General features: G+C 35.0%; 2 protein-coding genes across 6 annotated transcripts; both read left to right on the top strand.

Moving 5' to 3' along the window:
- The first annotated feature begins 44 nt into the window (after positions 1 to 44).
- LOC117121851 lies at positions 45 to 10270 on the top strand. 5 transcript variants are annotated; one of them, XM_033267240.1, is made up of 5 exons: positions 45 to 454; positions 4997 to 5119; positions 7005 to 7557; positions 7648 to 7879; positions 8851 to 10270. In XM_033267240.1, the coding sequence occupies exons 2-5, from the start codon at positions 5035 to 5037 to the stop codon at positions 8983 to 8985; spliced, it is 1005 nt and encodes a 334-aa protein (XP_033123131.1). In that variant the 5' UTR covers positions 45 to 454; positions 4997 to 5034; the 3' UTR covers positions 8986 to 10270. The 5 variants fall into 5 exon arrangements, with proteins under 5 accessions (XP_033123131.1, XP_033123149.1, XP_033123139.1 ...); XM_033267258.1 differs by lacking the exon at positions 4997 to 5119 and adding an exon at positions 1938 to 2047 and having other exon boundaries at positions 47 to 454; XM_033267248.1 differs by lacking the exon at positions 4997 to 5119 and having other exon boundaries at positions 48 to 454.
- Positions 10271 to 12837: 2567 nt separating this feature from the next.
- Positions 12838 to 20269, top strand: LOC117121887 (neuroglobin-like). The gene is made up of 3 exons (XM_033267276.1): positions 12838 to 13126; positions 17909 to 18137; positions 18825 to 20269. The coding sequence occupies exons 1-3, from the start codon at positions 13023 to 13025 to the stop codon at positions 18954 to 18956; spliced, it is 465 nt and encodes a 154-aa protein (XP_033123167.1). The 5' UTR covers positions 12838 to 13022; the 3' UTR covers positions 18957 to 20269.
- The last annotated feature ends 747 nt before the right edge of the window (positions 20270 to 21016 follow it).

Consider the following 21016-nt stretch of genomic DNA (forward strand, 5'->3'; position numbering starts at 1 on the left):
ACATAAACTATGAATAAGGGGTCAATACAACCGATTAAAGGCCAGCATGTGTATGTCCGTTTTATATTGCTCTTCAACCAGTTGTATGACCACCTTGATCAAAACATGGGCGTTAATTGCACCAATCTGATCTCATGGCAATGGAAACGAGTTTATATAAAACATTAAAAAAAAGAAGTAGAAGTATTACAGTAGACGTCCTGACACTACTGGTTGGATGTATTTTGACTGAGATAATTAATACCAATGTGTCAACAATTACTTTTTAAGATAATGTAAATACTGTACCCTGAAACTCAAATGGAACGTTCCTTTATAATCGTCAAGTAGTGTGTTAACACAGTTCACAAATTTTACGATAGAAGCAGCAGTAAATGAAAAACTTTGAAAAAGGACTTACTGGGGGAAATTCAAATAAGGTGAACTTAACGACAGCAAGAACACTTAATTGAAGGTAAATATTTTTTTTATATTAAGATGACCGCAATAACGATTACCAAATGTAGCTCCAACTTTCTCAAAATTTATAACATTCTTACAAAGTTCTAATTTTAAATTAATTATCACGGTAGTCCTTGAAACCTGACAAAAGACATTTGGAATGTACCTCCTTGGTATTCATTTACAGGTATATACTAATTTTTACCCAATTAGTGGTATCTTAAATAACTTTGAATGGCTATGAAAAAGGACCCCACTAAGAGTCGGGATTGAGGCATAGGGCATATGATTTTTTTATTGGTGCGTTTCACAACGTAAAAAAAAAAAAAAAAAAACGAAACCTGAACATTTTCTAACTCCAAGTCAATGTGTTTCATTTATTGTTCGACTTCTTTTTACTCAAATGGATCAAAGGTATTCATAATGGGCGAACATCGTTTAAACAATTTCCTAATAAGGTATGGTTTGACCCTCCCACCAAAATTGTGCTAGTGAATTGTTTGGTCCAGGTAAGGAGGCACCTGATCCCAGAAAAGATCAAGACTTAACCGATGCTAAACCGGAGTACATAAACACAGATCTCCGGTTGGCGGTGGTGGTGTAACCCCATACTTCGGTTTTGGTGCTAGCTTGGTGCTTATTTGTTTGTTTGTTTGTTTTTTCTTCTTCTTCTTTCTCTCCCCTGGCTTTATTCTGTTTTCTTGACTACAATTTTACCGAGCGCATAGAGAGCTCGTTGATTTCCGCTATATAAATCCATCTATTATTATTATTATTATTATTATTATTATTATTATTATTATTATTATTATTATTATTATTATTATTATTATTATTATTATTATTATTAGGCCCATTATTATTATTGTACCGTTTCAGTATAAAAAGGTTAATAAATATATTCAAACGTTTACAGGCTCCTGAATTAGTTAAGGGTGTGAATAAATTAAATTTATGTTAGTCTGAAAAGTTCCTGTCCATCTCATATTTAATAACTTAAGAAAAAATTAATGAGAACAAAATCGACAATTGTGAATCAATATTTTAACATAATATGTAGGCCTAACCACCATTTAGCAGATATTCGATAGACCCTATCTGCTAAATGGTGGTTACACCTTCTTATACAGATCTGCTCCGCTGGCCTTGCTAACTATCCTCTAAAGGTTTTATTTTTTAATCCGTGTATTCTCGTCCATTTAAAAGATATTCAACTCCAATCGTCAAGGCCTACATTTTGTCTTGTATAGTTGTCTCAGATTCTGCCAGAACACAAAAGACTTTTTCTCCTTCCGGCAGTACCTTAATAGAATATAGAATATAGAATAATGTACCTATTGAAATTCGGAACTCTCTTAGTAGTATACAGTACTTTTAGGTCATCATTTCATGTGTTTCTTTCAGTGAACTCAAGGTCATATTCAGCATTCTGCAGTTACATTTATTAGTTTTCTTATGTTATCACTTACGAATTCACATAGCTGTCTTTCCCACAGGACTCTAAACTGTACTACTGTATTATATTCTGAAAGTACAACATGGACCTCCGCTAAGACTTGTTGCTAGGATATTGTTGCTAAGGTGCGAGACCTTTAATGTATTAAAAGTGAGTAAAAAACCTGCATGGCACGTTTTTGGGACATGCACGTATTCATGGTTATCAAAACACGTTCTGAATGTTGTGATGTTTAATTTGATTGACACTCGGGGAAACTACATTCACACTCACGTTAGTTTGATGGGCGTGTCTCTAAATAAGTGATCAACTAAAACGTTATATTATGATTGTTCCGATTGTTAAATTTGAGTGTGATTAGTTCCATGTTTCTTAAAAGGGTAATTTAATTTCAAATTTTGATTTTTAGAATTTTCCGCATAAGTTGCGATATGGTTTCCAACCTTCTGAATTAGCGTTCTATGAAAATCATTATCACTGTCATCATTGCCATCATTGCCATCATTGTTATTGTATCATTTTTAATTGAATTGAAATGTTTTAGATACTCCAACACACACACATTTACAGAAATGGTTACACAAATTACGGACCTATAATTCAATAGGAAAACGATTTGAAAAAAAACCCAAAAAAACAAACAAACAAAACAGTGTTGTTATGGTTGTTATTATTTGTGTAGTTAGGATTTAGCGTCTTGCCCAAGGCACGCGAACGACGGACTTTGCATTTGAATGACGTGGAATACGGAGGGGAAGGGAAAGATGGAAAAAGAATGGGTAACATCCGTCTTGGGACGTTATTTACAATATAGGCCTAGCTGCCTACACTAACTACGTAGGCCTACATTGTCATCTTTGGCACTGTCATCGATAGTGTTTTCACAGTGTATTTACGCAGCGGCATTGTGTGCTAAACCACTTGACACAAACTACTACAGTAGGAAGGGGACACCTTCGGGACCAAAAAAGTGTTCTCTTAATAGGGATCTCCCTTGAATACGGGTTTAGTGTTAAAATTATACTTTCCTTCATTTCATAATGAGGTGTCCTAAAGGAAAGGTTATTATACTGTACAGTAGGCCTAGTTGGTTTATTTAATTTTCTAGTGCGCGTGCGTGGGAATTATTCTCATCAAGGCACAGTGTTTTCAAGGGTGTCCTTTTTCAATTAAAATATTTTGAGTATTTTGTCTCTAATATAATGCTTTCTTTTCATTAAATCTTTTCCGGGGTTTTTTTCTTCTTTTTTCTTTTCTTTCATTTCTTTTCATCTTTGCTTTTCAGTTTCTTTCTGTTCCACCTTATCATATTAGAGCTAAACTTTCTTTTCATTTTCATTTTAATCTTTTCTTTTCTTTTCTTTTCTTTTCTACTTTTCGCCTTTTCCTATTTCTTTCTTTTCATTTCCCCTTTCATTTCTTTCCATCTTATCATATCAGAGTTTATCTTTCATTTCTTTACAATCTTATAATTTAACGGTTTAAGTACGGGGCAAAGTATGACGCTCTTCAATATATACTTAGTAACATAAGAGGCCCCGATTTTTGATGTCATGCGGTCAGCAAATAGGGCCTAGGCCTAATTAAGGGCATTTAGGACCGAAGACAGAACTCAAATTTGAACCACAAGTTGAGAGTAGCTGAATAAGCAATTCAACCGTATACATACAAGATGATCAAGTAACTATGACGCCCTTCAATACGCACTTACCCTGTATGAAGAGGCCTGATTTTCTAAGTGTCATTATACTGTGAGCAAATGGGTTACTTAAGCCAGAAAGAGCTCTATCTTGAAACCACGACACATGAGTAAGCAAAATAATATAATTAAATGTAAATGCAAGTTATTTTGCCTATGAATTATCTATATATTAATAATTAAAATTTTAAATATAAATTGTAAATGTATTAATAATTAAATTAATTTCTGAAATTTTAAATTGTTGTATTTTATTCATAAATTATACTTATTTAATGAATCATCTTGCTTTTCTAACTTCAACTATTTTTTTTGCAAATTAACCAATGTACATGTCATTGCTAGATTTGATAGGCCTAACATTTGTCAATGCTTTTAATCTTTCTATTATATCAGTCTTTTTACACAACTTTATATATTTCTGTATTTTTAATTCTATTTATTCGACTGTAAGATCTTCATTTCAATCTTGAGTTGTTTTTAAGTATATATATATATATATATATATATATATATATATAATTATACATATCTTGTTATAAATAGAATTATATCTATACATATATACACATATATAATATATATTTATAATATATAGTATCATATTATACTATTTTCATAAGTTTCAGACATTTTACGTACATTGCCGTACATGTACATAGAGGTTATAATTTGTCAAGTGTTAACTCCATTATGTTTTGTGTCTTGAGAGCATTGATTAATACACATAACTTAACACCGCCCTCGGAGATATGGACAGCATTTCAATCATGAACCTTGGTTCAACTCATACAGGATGTACTCCAGTAGTTTATTGTAAGTGGAATTTGGAAATAAAAACTGTTAGAATGATGCGATTTGATTGTAAGGGCTCCTGTGGTATATACTAATTGAGGGTTTCGGAATATAACGAGCCTACGAATATGATTGGATGTTGTCACACCCTTCTTTTCTCGCATAGGGCCTACAAACATCGGCTTCACACTTTTAACAAATCACCATCACATTCTATCCAAGAGTGAAACATTCAGAGTGTTAATCAAAGTCAACAATCATAGTGTTAATTAATATATTAAAAACTCCCCTTATAAATCCACCCCCAATCCCCCTAACGTACCATGCTTGACAGACGATTCTAGATGTAATCCAATAAGTAGGTCACACAATTGCTAATGATTGAATTTAGTTTGTTCTTTAGAAATCCGAAATCAGTTATTTACCCCTTGCTCACACGGAATGCCTTCGATAGTATTGTTCCGTTTCTTTCTAGGGATTATCTTGTAAGTAAATATCTTTTATTGGATGTTGACTTTTTTATGTCCAGTGTCACAGCCGCTCGTCATAGTAGCTGATTTTCCCAGGCTTGTTCAAGATATTTTTTTTCTGGTCGTTTAATCCAGGCAGGACAACAGTCTCCTAGATGTTATACTAATAACCTATGCAGAGATTCAGACACAACTCTCAGGTAGAAACCATTGTACCTACACATCTATCGAGGACACTTACCAATAATAGGCTTAAAGGTAAATCAAAATTCGTATTAGGTTAGGTCTATCCATTTTTGCCATGTTCCCAATTAAATTCACAAAAGGGAATCTAATTTAGGTCATGTTTTCTAAATATTATTCATCTATGGATTGCAGGTTGTGACGTAAACTGCTGCTGTATACCATTATTCAATTCAATTACAAATCAATTTTGTCCCGGAAAAAGAAAATTTACTGACAAAAGTCATTACTCAAAAAACATAGCGTTCTGCACCGTCAAACTTCTGATAGACAGACACCCTGGATAACTTGTTCTTGTTTGGTTTTAGGGTGGGTTACACATAATTAGCGAATAGAGTACTGGATCACTTGGCCTATTATTAGGCATACATTGCATTAATATGCCTAATAAAATAATAACCCATTCACACATATAAGATTGTTGATTTTTTAAATACTGTAGGCCCTATATTCAAAACACATCACATCGGTAAAAGGTAAAGTCAGTTTTACATACGAATGTGCCATGATGGGGCCTTGAAAGAGAGACTACAATTAAACTATCTCCTCTGTGAAATCGAACCTCAGATGCTCATTCAATTTTGAATGACGATCGATATAAGTTGTTAATAAATAAGCTTGAGGTACGTACACCAGGAACTCGTGATGTCCATGTCGGTGACCCAACTACAAAACGTATTAGAAATACTGTTTAGAAGTAATTTTTAAGAAGCAGGTTCAATATTTATAAGTTTATTGGAGCAAGGTACAGTACACTATACTGCATGTAATTTAATAGGTGCCAGGAAAAATTTGGTCCGCCGGACCGATTTTGGCTTTAAAACTACCTGCCAAATGTAGTCCAGTAAGCCAAAATCGGTCCGGCATCTATTTAGTAGTTATAACCTGTATTTTTTGGCGGTGGGGGGGGGGGGGGGCCAAACCAAGGGGCCGGGGGGGGGGGGGGGGTCCAAACCAAAGGGCCGACGAAGCCTCTGTCGACGGCCTGGAATAAAATATCGTTTGATATAGGGTTCATGGGTTCATGGGTTCATACCTATTCGGATTCCGATTTAAATGAACAGATAGTCTACGACACCTGAGCCATTGGTTATACAGTAATAACAAACCATTGTAAGAATTTTAGGGCAAGTAAAGGAGATAATATTAGCCTTTACTTCTATTTCAACAAGTTTATGTTGGACAGAATAAAGTTTTTCCTTGCTGTCAATAGTAGGCTACTATATATATTCATCCTCATGGGAGATGGTTGTTGACATCTTAGGAATGTAGTACACGTTGAAAGGGGACAAATAATATTGACATTGTATTTGAGCGTTGTCACTTGATCTCATGTTTCAACTATCTTTTTATATTTTATTGATAAGCATTGTCTGGCTCCAACAAGCACGGATCCAGGTCGCAATTTGCCATTGTTTTGGTAGCGAAATATGACCCTCGAATATAATATTAAATCTCCCCACTGAACTCTTTTTATTTTGACAGGCGCTCCTCTATAGGTCCTATATGTCTTTAGGTTGTCCATGTGTAAAGAAAGAAAATTAGGCTAAATCACTGACTACAATGGATTGTGATTTGTTGGTAAACTGAACATCAGTAAATTGGCACCAGGATTACGTGGTAAGGGGAAGCGGTATGTAGTAAGGGGAAGCGTTATGTCGCGCGAGGAGGGGGAGATGTTCCTGAAATGGGGGTGGGGAGCTGTCTCTTATACACATCTAGATGTGTATCCCCAACTAGCGTGTAAGTGGGCGTGATCAGGTGTTTGCTCAAAAGCACCCCACCTCCCCTCTCCACTGGAGGCTACACCCCCTCATCCCTGACGCCACCCCAATTGAGTGTATGATAAGCCTTTAGTTTATCTTGACTTTTAAACTTGACTATATAATTATTATTGCAGTTGTGATTAGCATTATGGGCTGTCTCGAAAGCAAGGCGAATGCAGACGACACAAAGCTAGAGATCCCGCGCAGATTAAACTCGAAGCATCGGAATGGTTCTGTGAGATCGAAACACGATTTTGGAGCACAAATTGGGACTCCGTTTTCAAAGAAACGGGCACAGGAAAATGGAAAAGTTAATTCTGATCATGAGCATGAGGACGATATTAATGAAAATTTAATTATACGGGAAAATGAACTTAAACCTGAACCTTCAACGGGTGCTGATGACCAGGAAGAGGTGCAAGACAAATTGGAGACCATTGAGATCACCATAAGTGATCGTAACGACGATGATGGCAATGACGACGTTGAACAACCAACCGACGTTACAGATGGACGTTTGTTTGCAGAGAATGTGGTAGAAGAAAAGACAGATGCTTACGGGGAGTCAGAAAGTGTGGAGACGTCAAATGAATCGCCGATCACATTGCAACAGAAATGGTTACTTCAGGACTCGTGGCGTTATATTGAAAAAGACCTTCTAGAATTTGGAATGATCTTCTTTGTAAGGTAAAGCATCAGAAATTACAATTCGCCCATTATTTTAATGCGTTTCGTTAAAATAAGCCGTTAATTTAAAACTGTTTTTATCTTCACAAGGCTTCTGGAGCAGAATCCAGGACTAAAGAATTTGTGGTCTTTCGGTAAAATGAACTATCCAACGGAGGCAGAACTTCGAAACGATACAGCGTTTCAGGATCATTCTCTGCGGGTGATGGAAATGATCGGTAGTGCTATTGGTGGCCTAGAGGATATAGAACTACTTATTCCGGTTTTATCAGATCTTGGCCAAAGGCACCGCATGTATGGAGCTAAGCCGGAACACTTTAAGGTAGGGCGACTGGGATCTGTTGTGTGGTAAATGTCCGGATGGCAACCGGGCCAGGTGTCACCGGACCCCCAGCTGGCACGGGCCAGCTTACAACGTGCCAGTAGGTAGTAATGGCCAGAACCCAGGGCGAATAACTATCATCATCTTGAAACCTTCAGAGACAGCCCCAGGGGAAAAAGGACACTCTCCCACCCTCGTCGAGGAAGAAACCAATCGTCTTTGGGGAACACTCCTTCAGAGGTTTTACAGTTTGAGAGTGCTATTTTAAGGGCATCTGATGTGCCTATTCTAATCATTTGGGCTAGGGTAAATTTGTATTTCTGTCGGGAAAATTTGACATTTTCAGAGAGAAAATTGGACCTTGTAAAGGGTCCTGGAAATACCTGGCACCAGCACTGTATTAAACTCGTATGATTTTTCAAAACGCCACTTTTCAAGCTTGCATTGCAATATTTCAACTTGGATTTTTTATCTTATGGTTGCAAATCTAAATGCACGATTGAGTGACGGTTGGCACTGAACATTAGAAATAACAGAAATAGGCATAGTCCGATAATTAAAAGGTAAATATATTAATAAATTATTAAAACAACCGTGATACTAAATTTCTTTTAATTATTTATTATGTTGTTTTACTATTGGTCTATTGGTAGATGTGCTTGGGGAATTCAACATCATCGTCGATTGGACATCTAATTATTGCCTTTAACGTATTAACAAATCAATCAATCACTCAATCAATCAATCAACCAATCAAAAATTAATCAATCAAAAGTTTCCTCTTCCATCTCTATAATTATAATTATGTTTATAATTATATTTATAATTATAATTATATTTATTATAATTATATTTCTAAAATTAAGTCAATTAATTTTAGCCTTAAACCTTTTTTTTGCGAACACATTTTTCTGTCTATTAAACAAAAAATCACATGTGTTACGGTACGTTCTTTTTAATTCCTCTCACAGGCTGTCCACGAGGCATTAATATACTCGTATCAGAAAGGACTAGATCAACGGGTATGGACAGCTGATGTTAGAGATGCCTGGGACCGCATCATCCAAACGGTAGGAGCAGCGATGTCAGCCGAACTAACCGATTAATTCCCAAAGATATAAGTTACGATTGGGGCTATCACCGACGCATAAAAACCACAAAATCACGAAAACGTCAGTTTATTTATCTTGGGAGCAATTGTTGATGGTCGAGGTGTGATTCTCATAGCGTTTGGGAAACACTATTTACGTCAGCCTGTCCTCACCTAATGCCTTTTGTTGACTGAAAAGTCGTCCATGAAAACACGAATCGTGGGGAATTGCCTCCTGAGGCCACCAAAAACTAAATACAAGACGATTTTCGCTTATTTGCTCCGTACTTTTTACAGCACCGTCCAAATTCAACTATAGCATTGCCTTTCGCTGCGAATAAATTTTCCCCCACTATACGAGGGCGTATCAAATATATGAAGGAGTGAATGTCACAAGTTCGAATTCCACCTGTACTTTTTTTTTTACTTAAGGAACTTTTCATCGATTGTAAAGTAATTTTATTATGATATACATATATAAATTATATGTATATAGAAATCATATATTCATTTCCTCATAAAGGTAGCCTATTTTATTCAAAATAATTGCATTTGCACTAAAAACCGAATTGTTCCAATTTTACAGAAAAAATGGACATCAAAAGCATGAGAATATAATTTATATGTATACATTTGTTTTCAGAATAACGTATTGTCCATATTTTATAGGTCTGTACGCCTACCTCAAGATTAGATGTATATTTAAGCATTCTATTTCATATATTTATATACTTTCAAAACCTTAAAAAAAAAGATGGTTTGAATTTAAAAAAAAAAATATTTATACAATTCTCTATTTTATTGAAGCTCACTGTATTTTGATGGGTGCCTACTGTAGTTATAGATGTTATTTGTGGAATGTAATCCGTTAATATTTGTTGAAATATGCGATATATCATGGTGACACCTCATAACAATTATATCTAATGTTGAAACGGAATGTAAACAGTCATGGTCGCCTGTGGTCGTAACAAGAACCCAACGAGTGTTCTAAATAAACGATATCCATGTGACGATAATTAAAATACTGTAAATTTTCTTGACCACTTTTATGAATACTGAATACCACTGTGTTTGTCGCCCTCAGTAGGCAGTGAGTTAATAAACTTGCATATACATCAGTATACTTGCTAGCTCTTCATCAAGGGCGTAATTATATTAAAATTAATTCGTTATAAAATTCCGTGAAATTATATGATAATTAATTCGCTATCGAATTCAGTGAATTATACCTATGATAAATCATAATCGACTTACGATATTTTGTGTAAATAAAACTCATGATTAGTTCACTGTGAAAATATCGTGTTAGCCTATGTGTTGTACGACCGTCGTAAACACGACCGAATCTTTTTTTTTATTCATCTTCAAAAAACATGACATAAAGATTTCAAAGCAAAAAAAAATACATTACAATATTAAAAACTGTTCAATAACTTTAAATAAAGGCAGAAAAAATAAATAAATAAATACATGACATAGAAAAAGTCATTCCTTAAAATTGAAAAAAAAAGAAAAAAGAAAAACACTTTCCAAATTTAACAAGTGAATTTTCACTAAATAAAATAAAGGCAGAAAATAAACTTTATAAAACATTTTCTGCATTGTTCTTGCAAAGAGTACACTGAGATGAAATATATGCAAAAAACCACTGACAAAATTAACAGGAGAAGAAGTATGGTTTCCCTTTTAAGTCAAAAATAAGTTCGGAAATAGGTTTCAATGAAAGCTTTTAACTAACAATACAAGGTTTTTTTGGGGGTTTTGGGGGGTTTTTTTTTTCAGCAGCCATGTAGGTTTGAAACCATTTTACAAGCAAGTCTGAAAGCACGTAGGGACAGGAAAAACCCTTTATCATGTAACTTATTTTTGTTTGGTATTTTGGTAGCAATATGACTTTTTAAACAGATTTCCAAATTTACCAGAAAAAATTAGCAAACAAGCCAATGGACACAGAAAAAAACCCTCTTTAAGTATTTTTTTTGCATATCATAAGCCAGAAATATTATATCATATGGTTTATACATTCCCATCTCTTCTTAAAAGTTGATAATTTTTGTTTCCTTTTGTAAATAAGATTTTCTACTTTGTGGAAATATCTAATTTTATTAATAAGTTCACCTCTAGCAGGTTTAATCTCCTTTATTTTACAAGTAAAAATATAGAACTTAATATTGAGTAGTATAAGGTTAAATAACATCTTATTCGTTGCACATTTGAAACCAAATAACATGGACCATTCATCTAGGTCAATATTGAGCAATGTTTTTACATATAACCAAATATCTCTAATATAACCTACATTCCCATAAGAGATGCAAAGTATTTTCTGTATTGCTTTCACAAAAAGTGCACAATGGTGAAATATCTTCAAACTTTGAAACCATTTCATTTGTTCCCAAAATTCTATGAATACTTTTATATTGGAAATATTGCAAATAAATAAGCTCCTTGTGAGCGTTAGGCGACGCCGTCTGCTAATTGTCGTTGCGTTCTCCGTCGGCTGACGATCGTCGGGGCGCAATGAGTGCCCGGCTTTTAATCGAGCCTAACACCACACCAACCAGAAAAGGGCCAACATAAGCGCCTGCTGTGTCGGAAACACTACGCACATGTCTCACAAAAACGCACGTGTTTACGCTACGTTCACGCTGTAGCAATGGTAGCAACAAATATCCCAGGGGCAGGGCTTAGTGGAAAGGTCAACTGAGATACTACTTACTACGCTTATACATCTTCCTGGTACTGTATACCTCCATGATATCATCAACGCACTTATAATCTCATAAATCAATGAACTAAACGGTTTTAAAGGTTGATGACTTAACGCTGCTAAACTTCCATTAATATTATAGGTCACATATACAAGGTATGTCATCATACGGAGACTTGAGCGCGGAGCCGCATGCGTAAAATATGTTCACTATTACATACCAATCATGTGCGTAAATGGTATTCAATCAAGAAGGGCGGTCCTCATGATATTTACAGTACGTTCTAAACAGCATAAAAGAATTAAAGTCGGATTAGCTATAACGTAACCTCGAATAGCTATTATATTACAAAAGGTTAACTTTCAACATGAGTGTTTCATTTATGACTGTCATAAAATATCTATGAAAGGTGTTTAAGTAGCAGACCTAATAAGTAACAGACAATATCGGACTCTGACAAGTCTATGAGGCCCACGCACGAACTATTGAAAGGATAGAAATCGTTGCATCGGGGTTCCATTCGACTGGCGTAAAAACTTTTTTTTAATGATTTTAGAAAAGTGTATCGAATATAGTGTCGATTATAATTACTGACGCCGATCAAACTCATTTTTATCGAAGTTTAACGAATTCTTGATGGTGCAATACTAAAATTCGTGACAGAAAGAAAGAAAAAAAAAAGATAATTAGTTTTCGCCCCAGTGTGAATGTGAATTGGCAATATTAATAGTTTAGTGGGAATATCTTTCAAGTCAAGAGATAGTTGAATAAAAGCTATACAAGCATAATATACGGTGGATCTATGTATTTTGCTGTATAAATGGCGCCGTAATATCGAATAGGTAGGGCACTTCAAAATAAAAGATAGTGAGGGATAGGCCTACAAACTGGCTGGCACATCTTTTCCCCTGTCGTTTATTGCTACAGAGAGGCATACCGTTATTTTTTTTTTTGCACCCCACTGCCTGGCGAAAAACATTTTTGTAGAGTATTTCACCAAATTAGTCAAGAATTTGACTATTCTGTAAGTTTTTCTTATATAATACCAATTTGACTAATATCATTTCTAGTTTCCTATTGTCAGTTTTGTATGCTCAGATTACTCGCTTATAGTTTTTTTGTGTAAAGTTAGTTCCAATCCAGCGAATGTATTCACTCACTGATTTATACTGAAAGCCAATCGACTTGGTCGGAATTATGTAGGCTAAACATCCCGTATAGCCATCTAGTCAGTTACCGCCAGCAGACCTCCCCTGACGTGCACGGCTTTAAAACGCATTTGACTTATCTCGTTTAATATTCCATTGAAAGACGTACACCCCCAGCTAGACCGTTGAAAATGACGTTACCGACCCCGGCGCAGAAGAATCTCGTACAACAGTCTTGGAAAAGCCTTGTCGACAGAAATGCCTTGGACAGTACAGGCGTAAACATGTTCACAAGGTCAGTTAATACCTATTTATCACTGACACAACTTTGATTGGCAGATTCCGCGTGCATCTGTAATAATACACTCTAAATGAGTTCCGATTAGGGTTATCCGGAGATCAAATGGATTAAAATAAAAATACTATAGATAATACACTATTGCATTACTGTATTTATAGGCCTAAGATCTGGATACCTCAGAAAACAAGAGTAGGCCTAGGTTACATAATAGGAGATTTACAAGAGCACGCAGTTTAAAGTGGCATTTTAGGTTTTGGAGTAGTATGGGTCTATGCTGTGCACCTTCGCTATTCTTTTTATATTTAAAAAAAAAAAAAAAAAGATGAAAGGTTTTAGTGCTTAGCCCATCGCCCGCTCCCTTTCTTGTGTCACGGTTATACAAATTTAAAAATACAGTAATTTGAACTACATAGACATCTAATTAAGTACCTTCGTCTTTCTCATAGTTGATCGCTGAAATAGTCTGTGTATCATAACACACCGAAACCAACGGACGTTCTTCACGCCTTCTTTCCAACCAGGGTTTTTCACTGCCCTCGCAAATGCTGGGGACCAGGGGTAATAGCAATTTGCTTCCTTTTAATTTCCACTGGGGTCCCATCTCCATAGCCCTTAAACAATGGGTTATTATTTTGCTGTTCTCGTAAAAATGTTTCTGCTCCGCATGAGGTAGGTCGTGCTATACTACGCCTGTGTTAGGGGAATTACAAAATTGCTAATATTAACCTTTCAGAACTACAGAATCATTTTTTTGTGAAGCATCGACCGCTTTAATTCAGTGGCGTAACAGTTATGAGCTCTCACTCAGCAAAAGCCTGGGGCCCCGACCTTAACATGTAAAAAAAAAAATCATAATACGTCCGTATTGGGGCTCTGTACTCGCCTCTGATATAAAGCCATCGGTTGCTACCTACACAGGTGAAGTAATATTAAACGACATATTATCGAAAATCGTTTAATTTAGTTTTCCTAAACATCAAAACATTATGTCGATGCCTTCAGGCATTAGAACGTCACGGGGCCCTCGCTATTCCATGGCCCCAACCATGGATTCCTACCTGTGTCCATAATTGCTTGTTTTCGCTCTGGAGGTAAACCTATTATAAAATATTACACCACTCAAATTAGCTTTCTGCATCAAAATATGATATTAGCCGACTCAGTTGGCATCATCTGGTATACATCTGGTATACACTTAAATTCATCAATACACTTTATTTTATTTTCTCCTTCGCCTAGATGCTTCGGCAAAATCGTTTTGCTAAATAAGATAACAATTTTTCTATTTTCTATAACTATCTCTATTTAAAACTAAGATATCTCTATTTTGCGATTAAATGACAATTCGGCTCAATATAAGTCCAAGTGTGAATGGAATCCAAACCTACGTTTGATATAATCTGAGTATGATACGATTGTCCCCCAATTGGACTATAAAACCAGGAGTATAACAAAAGAGGGCAGAAAAAACGTAGAATCATGATAATGTCCATCACATTTTTATAGTAGCAAAAAGAAAAAAAAAAAACAATAATAGGCCAAGGTGTACAAAGGGAGTCAGCGTACCATGGCTTAGTTTATGAATAGGATAAATTTTTAAGCTATCTACAAGGATTTTATTATTTAACCCCTCTGTTATTGTTATTCTAATGAGTTTAACCTCAGCTTAAGGAACGGTTATTTTGCAGAAACACGAATTGAAATAGATTGTAACAGATTTAACATTCTCTACGTGTCAACAAAATCTAGGCCTACACATAAATAAATAAACAAATAATAAATAAATAAATATTCCATTAATCAATAGTAAGAAACCACCAGCAATATATAAAATAGACCGATACTAAACATTATTTATTTATGCCTACTTCCTTTTGATTCACTTTGTATTCAGGGTCGTACCATGCTGACAAACTCATATGACGGTTAAGTAACTTGAGATCGATTACCCCGATTAAATGTTGCATTTATTTGAATTGAAAATTACTTAGCTGTCTATTTATAGAATCGGCACCATGAGGCTGACGAAATTCCAAATAGCTTCTTATAGCAACTTAGTCTTCAGGCATTAATAGGCCTACATACATATGGGGAATTGGAGATCCGATTTTAGTTGAAACTCCTTGATTTAGGTTCAACATCTATTTGAGCCCAAAGAATTATGTTGCTAAAACCAACTTGATTAAACTATTTTCATTTCATGAAATCAACAGGTAGGATTACTTTATATGTTAAGTAAAAGCTCAATCGAAAGTACACTCAATCGCCTTTTCATACGTGTCATGGTGAAAGCCCTACATTGCCAATCACAATAAATTTACTTTAAAAGTGCAGTATAAAACATGGAATTACAATATTTGTAACTGCTTAGCGTTGGGTGCCTTTCTAGCAACGGGACCGTCATTTATCAAGGTGCTGGGGGGGGGGGGGTTGGGTAAGAAGCTCCGTAAGCTACTCTCCCGGCTCATCACTCAGCACTTACGGAACTCTACACACAACCTATCGGTACGTCATTGCTTCAAGGGCAAAATAAATGATATTATATAATGGACCTTTCCGCTAAGGCCCTGCCTCGAGGATTGTGGCATAGGTCCCACAAAAAAGACATCGTAAACGCCGGGCGTAAACGTACGTAAACACACGTGCGTTTGTGAAACACATGTGTTGGTTGGCAAGCGCGTAATCTTTAACGATGTTCTGATTGGTCAGTTAAGTTTGATTGACACCCCGGAAAGGTCCCTACGGATAATAATCAAGCCCGTATTCTGGGGGGCTCGAAAGAACCCCCTCCCCTCTTTTCCTGAAATTCCCTTTTAAATTACTATTAAAAAGTATAGCATTAGCATTGAAGTTGTTGAAATTAACTCCAAATATTTGAAATTTGGCATTGCTATTTCCGGAAATCTTAAGTGTTATTATTTTTAGATAAATCCTACCCATGGTAGGGCTGAGGTGGGTAAGGACTCAAAGTGCCCTTTTGTCAAAAATCAGAATCCCACCCACCTTTCGAAAATCCTGCCTTAACTTCTCTTCACGGTTTCTGTGTGTTTGAATGATCATAGACTGATAAAGATAATTCAATCTTTTATGAATTTCATCGTTCAAGTCGAGAGTTCAGAAGAGAAATCGAAAAAAAAGGCATCTGGGACAGTTCGGCGGTGGATCCAGAAATATTCCGACAGGGGGTTCCGAACCAAGTGGCCGACCAGAGGCTCGGTCAGGGTCTAGAATAAAATCCCTGATAGGGTTCATGGGGAGAGTTTTTATGGTCCAAAACTGTCTTAACCACAATATTAGGGATTGGCAATCAAAATAACGTTATTTGGATAGACAAATTAATGTTTTTGGTCCAACGATCTCGCCGTGGCATAGAGCGAAGGGGGTACATACCTGTCCGAGGGGGTTGATGGAGAAGGAATTTCCCCCTGATTCCTTACTGGCGCCACCACTGAGACAGTTGTTATTGGAAAAGGGAAAGTTTTACTGTACGTTGATTTAATAGATCGTTCAACATCTACAGGCCTCTTTCCTCTTTGTTAATATTTCTCCCCAGTTTATGAATTTAACCTTGACTTAACACAAATACCAACTGTTAATACGAGAAAATATCCAGTTTGAATATTTTGTATGTTTTAAGGGGGTTAATACGAGAAAAATAATCCCTTTTAAATAGTTTAAATGTTTTTCACGTTGTAAGAGGGGTTTTGAGAGTCACATTTATTACTATAATTCAGCTACCGGGTGTGTTTCTGCTAAAAAACATTAATGATTAAACAGAAAAACCTTTTCCACTCTATATTCTGACAGGAATTTTTTTTACTGTTCGTATTGTAAATTTAAGTTAGACACGCAATCAGAAGTACTTTGGTATGGTCGGATAAATTACTGGAATGAAAACAAGAAATGAATTATGAACGAGTTAACTTTATGAATGAGTAGTATCATTGTGACCACTGCTTGGGATTTATTCTAAGGTCTTGGGATTTTTAATGACACCTTAGGATCTTGTGAATTTTTGTTAATTTTTAATTAAATTTTGAGATTTTTTGAATGATATGGAATTTTTAGTTTTTCCCATCAAGAAGTGAAGAAATAGGCTGCTAATGGCCTTATAACACCATAGTTGAAAGTTGCGTATGCGCAAGGGCTGTTTAGTTGTTCAAAATAACAGACCCATTGGATTAGTACAGTAGTTTTTTTCATTCTGATAATTGTTTTAGGCCATTTTCATCATAAATTTCCAAATATTTTTAGACAAATAAACATCAACAAATTGGTTTATTTGTCTAAAAATATTTGAAATTTACCAGTACAAATGCAGATGAAACTATTCGATAATTTTCAATCGCCCAGTCATTTTATGTATATGATTGTAATTCACATAAGACATTGCCACCACCCTCCTCCCCCACCCAACTTCAGAAAATTTTACACAGTTGAATCAAAACGAACGAATTATTGGTCGAAAATCCAGACAATGTTTCGTTATACAGTGCAGATTAGTCAGTATAATAAAATTATTTGAAAAGGCTTTAAAATTGGAATTTTAAATGAAGTTGTATGTATATATACTAATATTTTGCGGATCTTGGGATTTTTAAAGCAATCTTGGGAATTTTTAGACTCAATCTTGGGAATTTGTATTTTTCTCAGTGGTCACACTGAGTGGTATATTGCCGAATGCAGAGTCGACGTTAGGTTGCTCCCCAAACTTCCTCTGAGTCCACACAACTTAAAAATTACGCTTCAAAGGACTTGATACTTCTCTTGCTTCAGATTATTCACCCAACACCCTGAACTGTTGAGTATATTCCCATTCGGAGACCTTGGTCTGGAAATACATGAGCTCAAAGAACATCCCAAGTTTGCGTACCATGCAGGTCGTGTGATGAAGACAGTAGGCACCGCTGTAAACGGTTTGGATAATGTTGAAGCGTTGATCCCGAAACTTGAAAGTCTCGGAAAAAGACACAAGAAGTATAAAGCGAAACCAGAATATTTCCAGGTATCACTTAGATAATGAATCAATTCAAAAAATTATGTTTCATAGTAGCACTGTCTAGATCCAATGTCATAATGGCATAACCAGTGATATTCACCCACATATGGTTGAAACATCCAATTTGAGAGTGGAAGGAGGACGGAGAAGCCGCGTAGAGCCTTGATCAGGGTCTGGGAGTGCTCTGATAGTAAAGAAAAAATTGTGACGTTACGTCACTAGTCACAAGACAATGCGACATTATGGATATTATTATTCATGGAAAAATAGTGCATCATTATTTTAGGCCTAATGCATTTTATTATACCATATTCTTTATTTTTGTAATTTGCAATCCCTTCACAAACACGCACAAGGTGCTCAGCACCGATTCTCATTGAGAGGCTTACGGAGTGAAGTAGTTCTGCATCTACAGCCTCGGGGGGGGGGGGGGGGGGTTAGGCACTTACCTATAGTCTCACATGTAAGTAGAGAGTAAATCGGTGTCTACTGTCAAGCAGTATAGACACACGCTCCCGCTGGGATGGGAGTCTATCTTTATTATTTGTATTAAAACTATCGTTAGTATTTACTGTCAACATAGCCTACTGGACTTATTTAAACATGAACATTATTTTAATATATTCATTTAATTCATTTAATAATTTTAATAGTGTAGTGTTAATATTTACGTTCTTTTCTGTATGTTCACAGGCTGTTGGTGATGCTCTGATATTTGCCCTCTCCGAGGCTACGGGCGATGCTTTTGATGAGGAACACAAACTTGCGTGGGGTGTAGTCTTCGCTGTTGTTTCAAGCACGATGAAAACGGGGTTGCTGTCATAATATTGTATCCATTTGTTACAAAAAAAACATTTAGTTTATAAATCAATATATCAATTATTTACTTTTTTATATTTATATTCGAATATAATTTAGAGCGAGAAAATATTTTGGCGCAAATCAATGAATTGAGGATTTCACAACATTGCAATTTTTATTACACTTTTATAACTCGGATAAAATGCGATTAGTTTACAAGAATTAATAAACTTCAATACAATGCAATATTCTGCTTATTTTGGATATAATAATTTGCATTATATTTCATAATCTAGATGAATTGGATTAGTTTAAAGTTAAATTAAACATTGAATCAACAACACAATCCAATATATAAGTTGCTTTCAAAGAAAAAATTGAACAACAAATATTAAATTTAATTCCCTCAAAATTAAAATTATTATTGAAATACACACTATCGTGTTGGGATTCAATATTTCGACCTTAATTACGTCATCATCAGTCTTAATTACCGTATGTCTTAATTGTGGTGACGGAAAAACGTTTTGTAAAGGTAGAAATCTGTAAATATCTCGCATTTTTTTAACAAAACCTTGGCAGGTCTGGCGTTTTAATATCATACACTAGTGGAAATTATTAAACAAAGGTTAGAAATGCATGAAAATATTTCATGAGGACCTATACAGTGATGACATCACGATGGGCGTCACAAATATCTATTTACGTAACATGCATGGTACTTGATGGTATAGGAGCTCATATATATATGTATGATCCCATATTAGAACTTAGTGACAATGACACTTGTTAAACTTTCTTAACTCTTTTACTATTAATCTGTTATAAAACTTTATTATTCACGGAAGTACATGTACAGAACTATATATTTTATAATAAATATAGTTATTTAAATATGAATTTTGTTTATTAAAACAATTGTTTAAACATGCACATTGCATTAGATTTCAATATTTACTAGTTTCTTTATTGATACTGATAAATACTGATAGCGAAGTTGGAGAAGTGCGATGGAAAATGCAATGGCAATTGCTATCAAGTGAGCTAAGCAAAACTCAAATGATAGTGTATATGTAGGCATATATAATATGTACTTTATAATTACAGTATATATTGCATATATTATATAAACCTCCTCACATGTCCTTGGCTAACAGCAGACATCAGCTCAGGGTTGATAAACACATTTTGATAATAGAAAAGATTTCACACGTATTGAAAACTTAGCACAGATGTTGGCTTAATACAGTGTTTTACCACTGGTTTGACATGTGTCTTTGTGGGCTCTATTGAGCATGAAATTCATATTTTTGAATAAAACTTTTCACAATTCAATATATGTTCTTAAATATGAACATAAAAAATGTAAACATACATAAATAATTTAATTAAAACATCAGACAAGGTCACTCAGAAAGCGACTAAATCACTGTTGTGCATATACAATTAATAACATACAAATTTATATATCTTAAGATTAAGAAAAAAAATCCATGCACATGATAAAGTACAATAGTCAATCAAAGGTCTGTTTAAACGATTTAATGTGTGTGAAAAATACGTAATTTATCCCATGTATTGTGCATGATCAGTGGCATATGGAGGGGGGGGGGAGCACTCCCCTCCAAAAAATACTCACCCCTCCCCCCCATTAAAAATGTAAAAAGCAAAATAATCATGGTAAAGTAAGTTAAAAATCCCATTATTTTGCGAATTAGCACCCCCCCCACCTAATCATCAAGCAGAAATGGTGGAATTGTTTATTGAACTGCAGCATTAGATCCCATCACCTTATTAAAAGTCCTTTATACTTTAAAGTACACATTTTTCGTTTTTTTTTCCTTTCAAATGTTTAACAAACCTTAGGTGCTTAAACAACAACAGAAAAACAGTCTTCAATCTACTTTAGATGAACAATAAACACACCAATATTAATTATAAACATTTTCCAACAAGATGAGATGTTAAAATTAAAATGAACACTACAGTACTGCCACTACTTAATAAAATAATTACTTACTAAACAAATATTAACTAAATACATAAATAATACAACTATATGAAGCATACAATTAAAATAAGTA

This window comes from Anneissia japonica, unplaced genomic scaffold (genome assembly GCF_011630105.1).
Source record: "Anneissia japonica isolate Jap-2015-1 unplaced genomic scaffold, ASM1163010v1 scaffold1208_len1460985_cov181, whole genome shotgun sequence".
Classification (NCBI taxonomy): Eukaryota; Metazoa; Echinodermata; class Crinoidea; order Comatulida; family Comatulidae; genus Anneissia; species Anneissia japonica.

Coding starts and splice junctions, on each gene's coding strand:
- LOC117121851 (XM_033267240.1), top strand. CDS start 5,035: ATGCAGAGATTCAGACACAACTCTCAGGTAGAAACCATTGTACCTACA. Junction 5,120..7,004: donor TACCAATAATAGGCTTAAAG/GTAAATCAAAAT, acceptor TTATTATTGCAG/TTGTGATTAGCATTATGGGC. Junction 7,880..8,850: donor CTAAGCCGGAACACTTTAAG/GTAGGGCGACTG, acceptor TTCCTCTCACAG/GCTGTCCACGAGGCATTAAT.
- LOC117121887 (XM_033267276.1), top strand. CDS start 13,023: ATGACGTTACCGACCCCGGCGCAGAAGAATCTCGTACAACAGTCTTGG. Junction 13,127..17,908: donor GGCGTAAACATGTTCACAAG/GTCAGTTAATAC, acceptor CTCTTGCTTCAG/ATTATTCACCCAACACCCTG. Junction 18,138..18,824: donor CGAAACCAGAATATTTCCAG/GTATCACTTAGA, acceptor GTATGTTCACAG/GCTGTTGGTGATGCTCTGAT.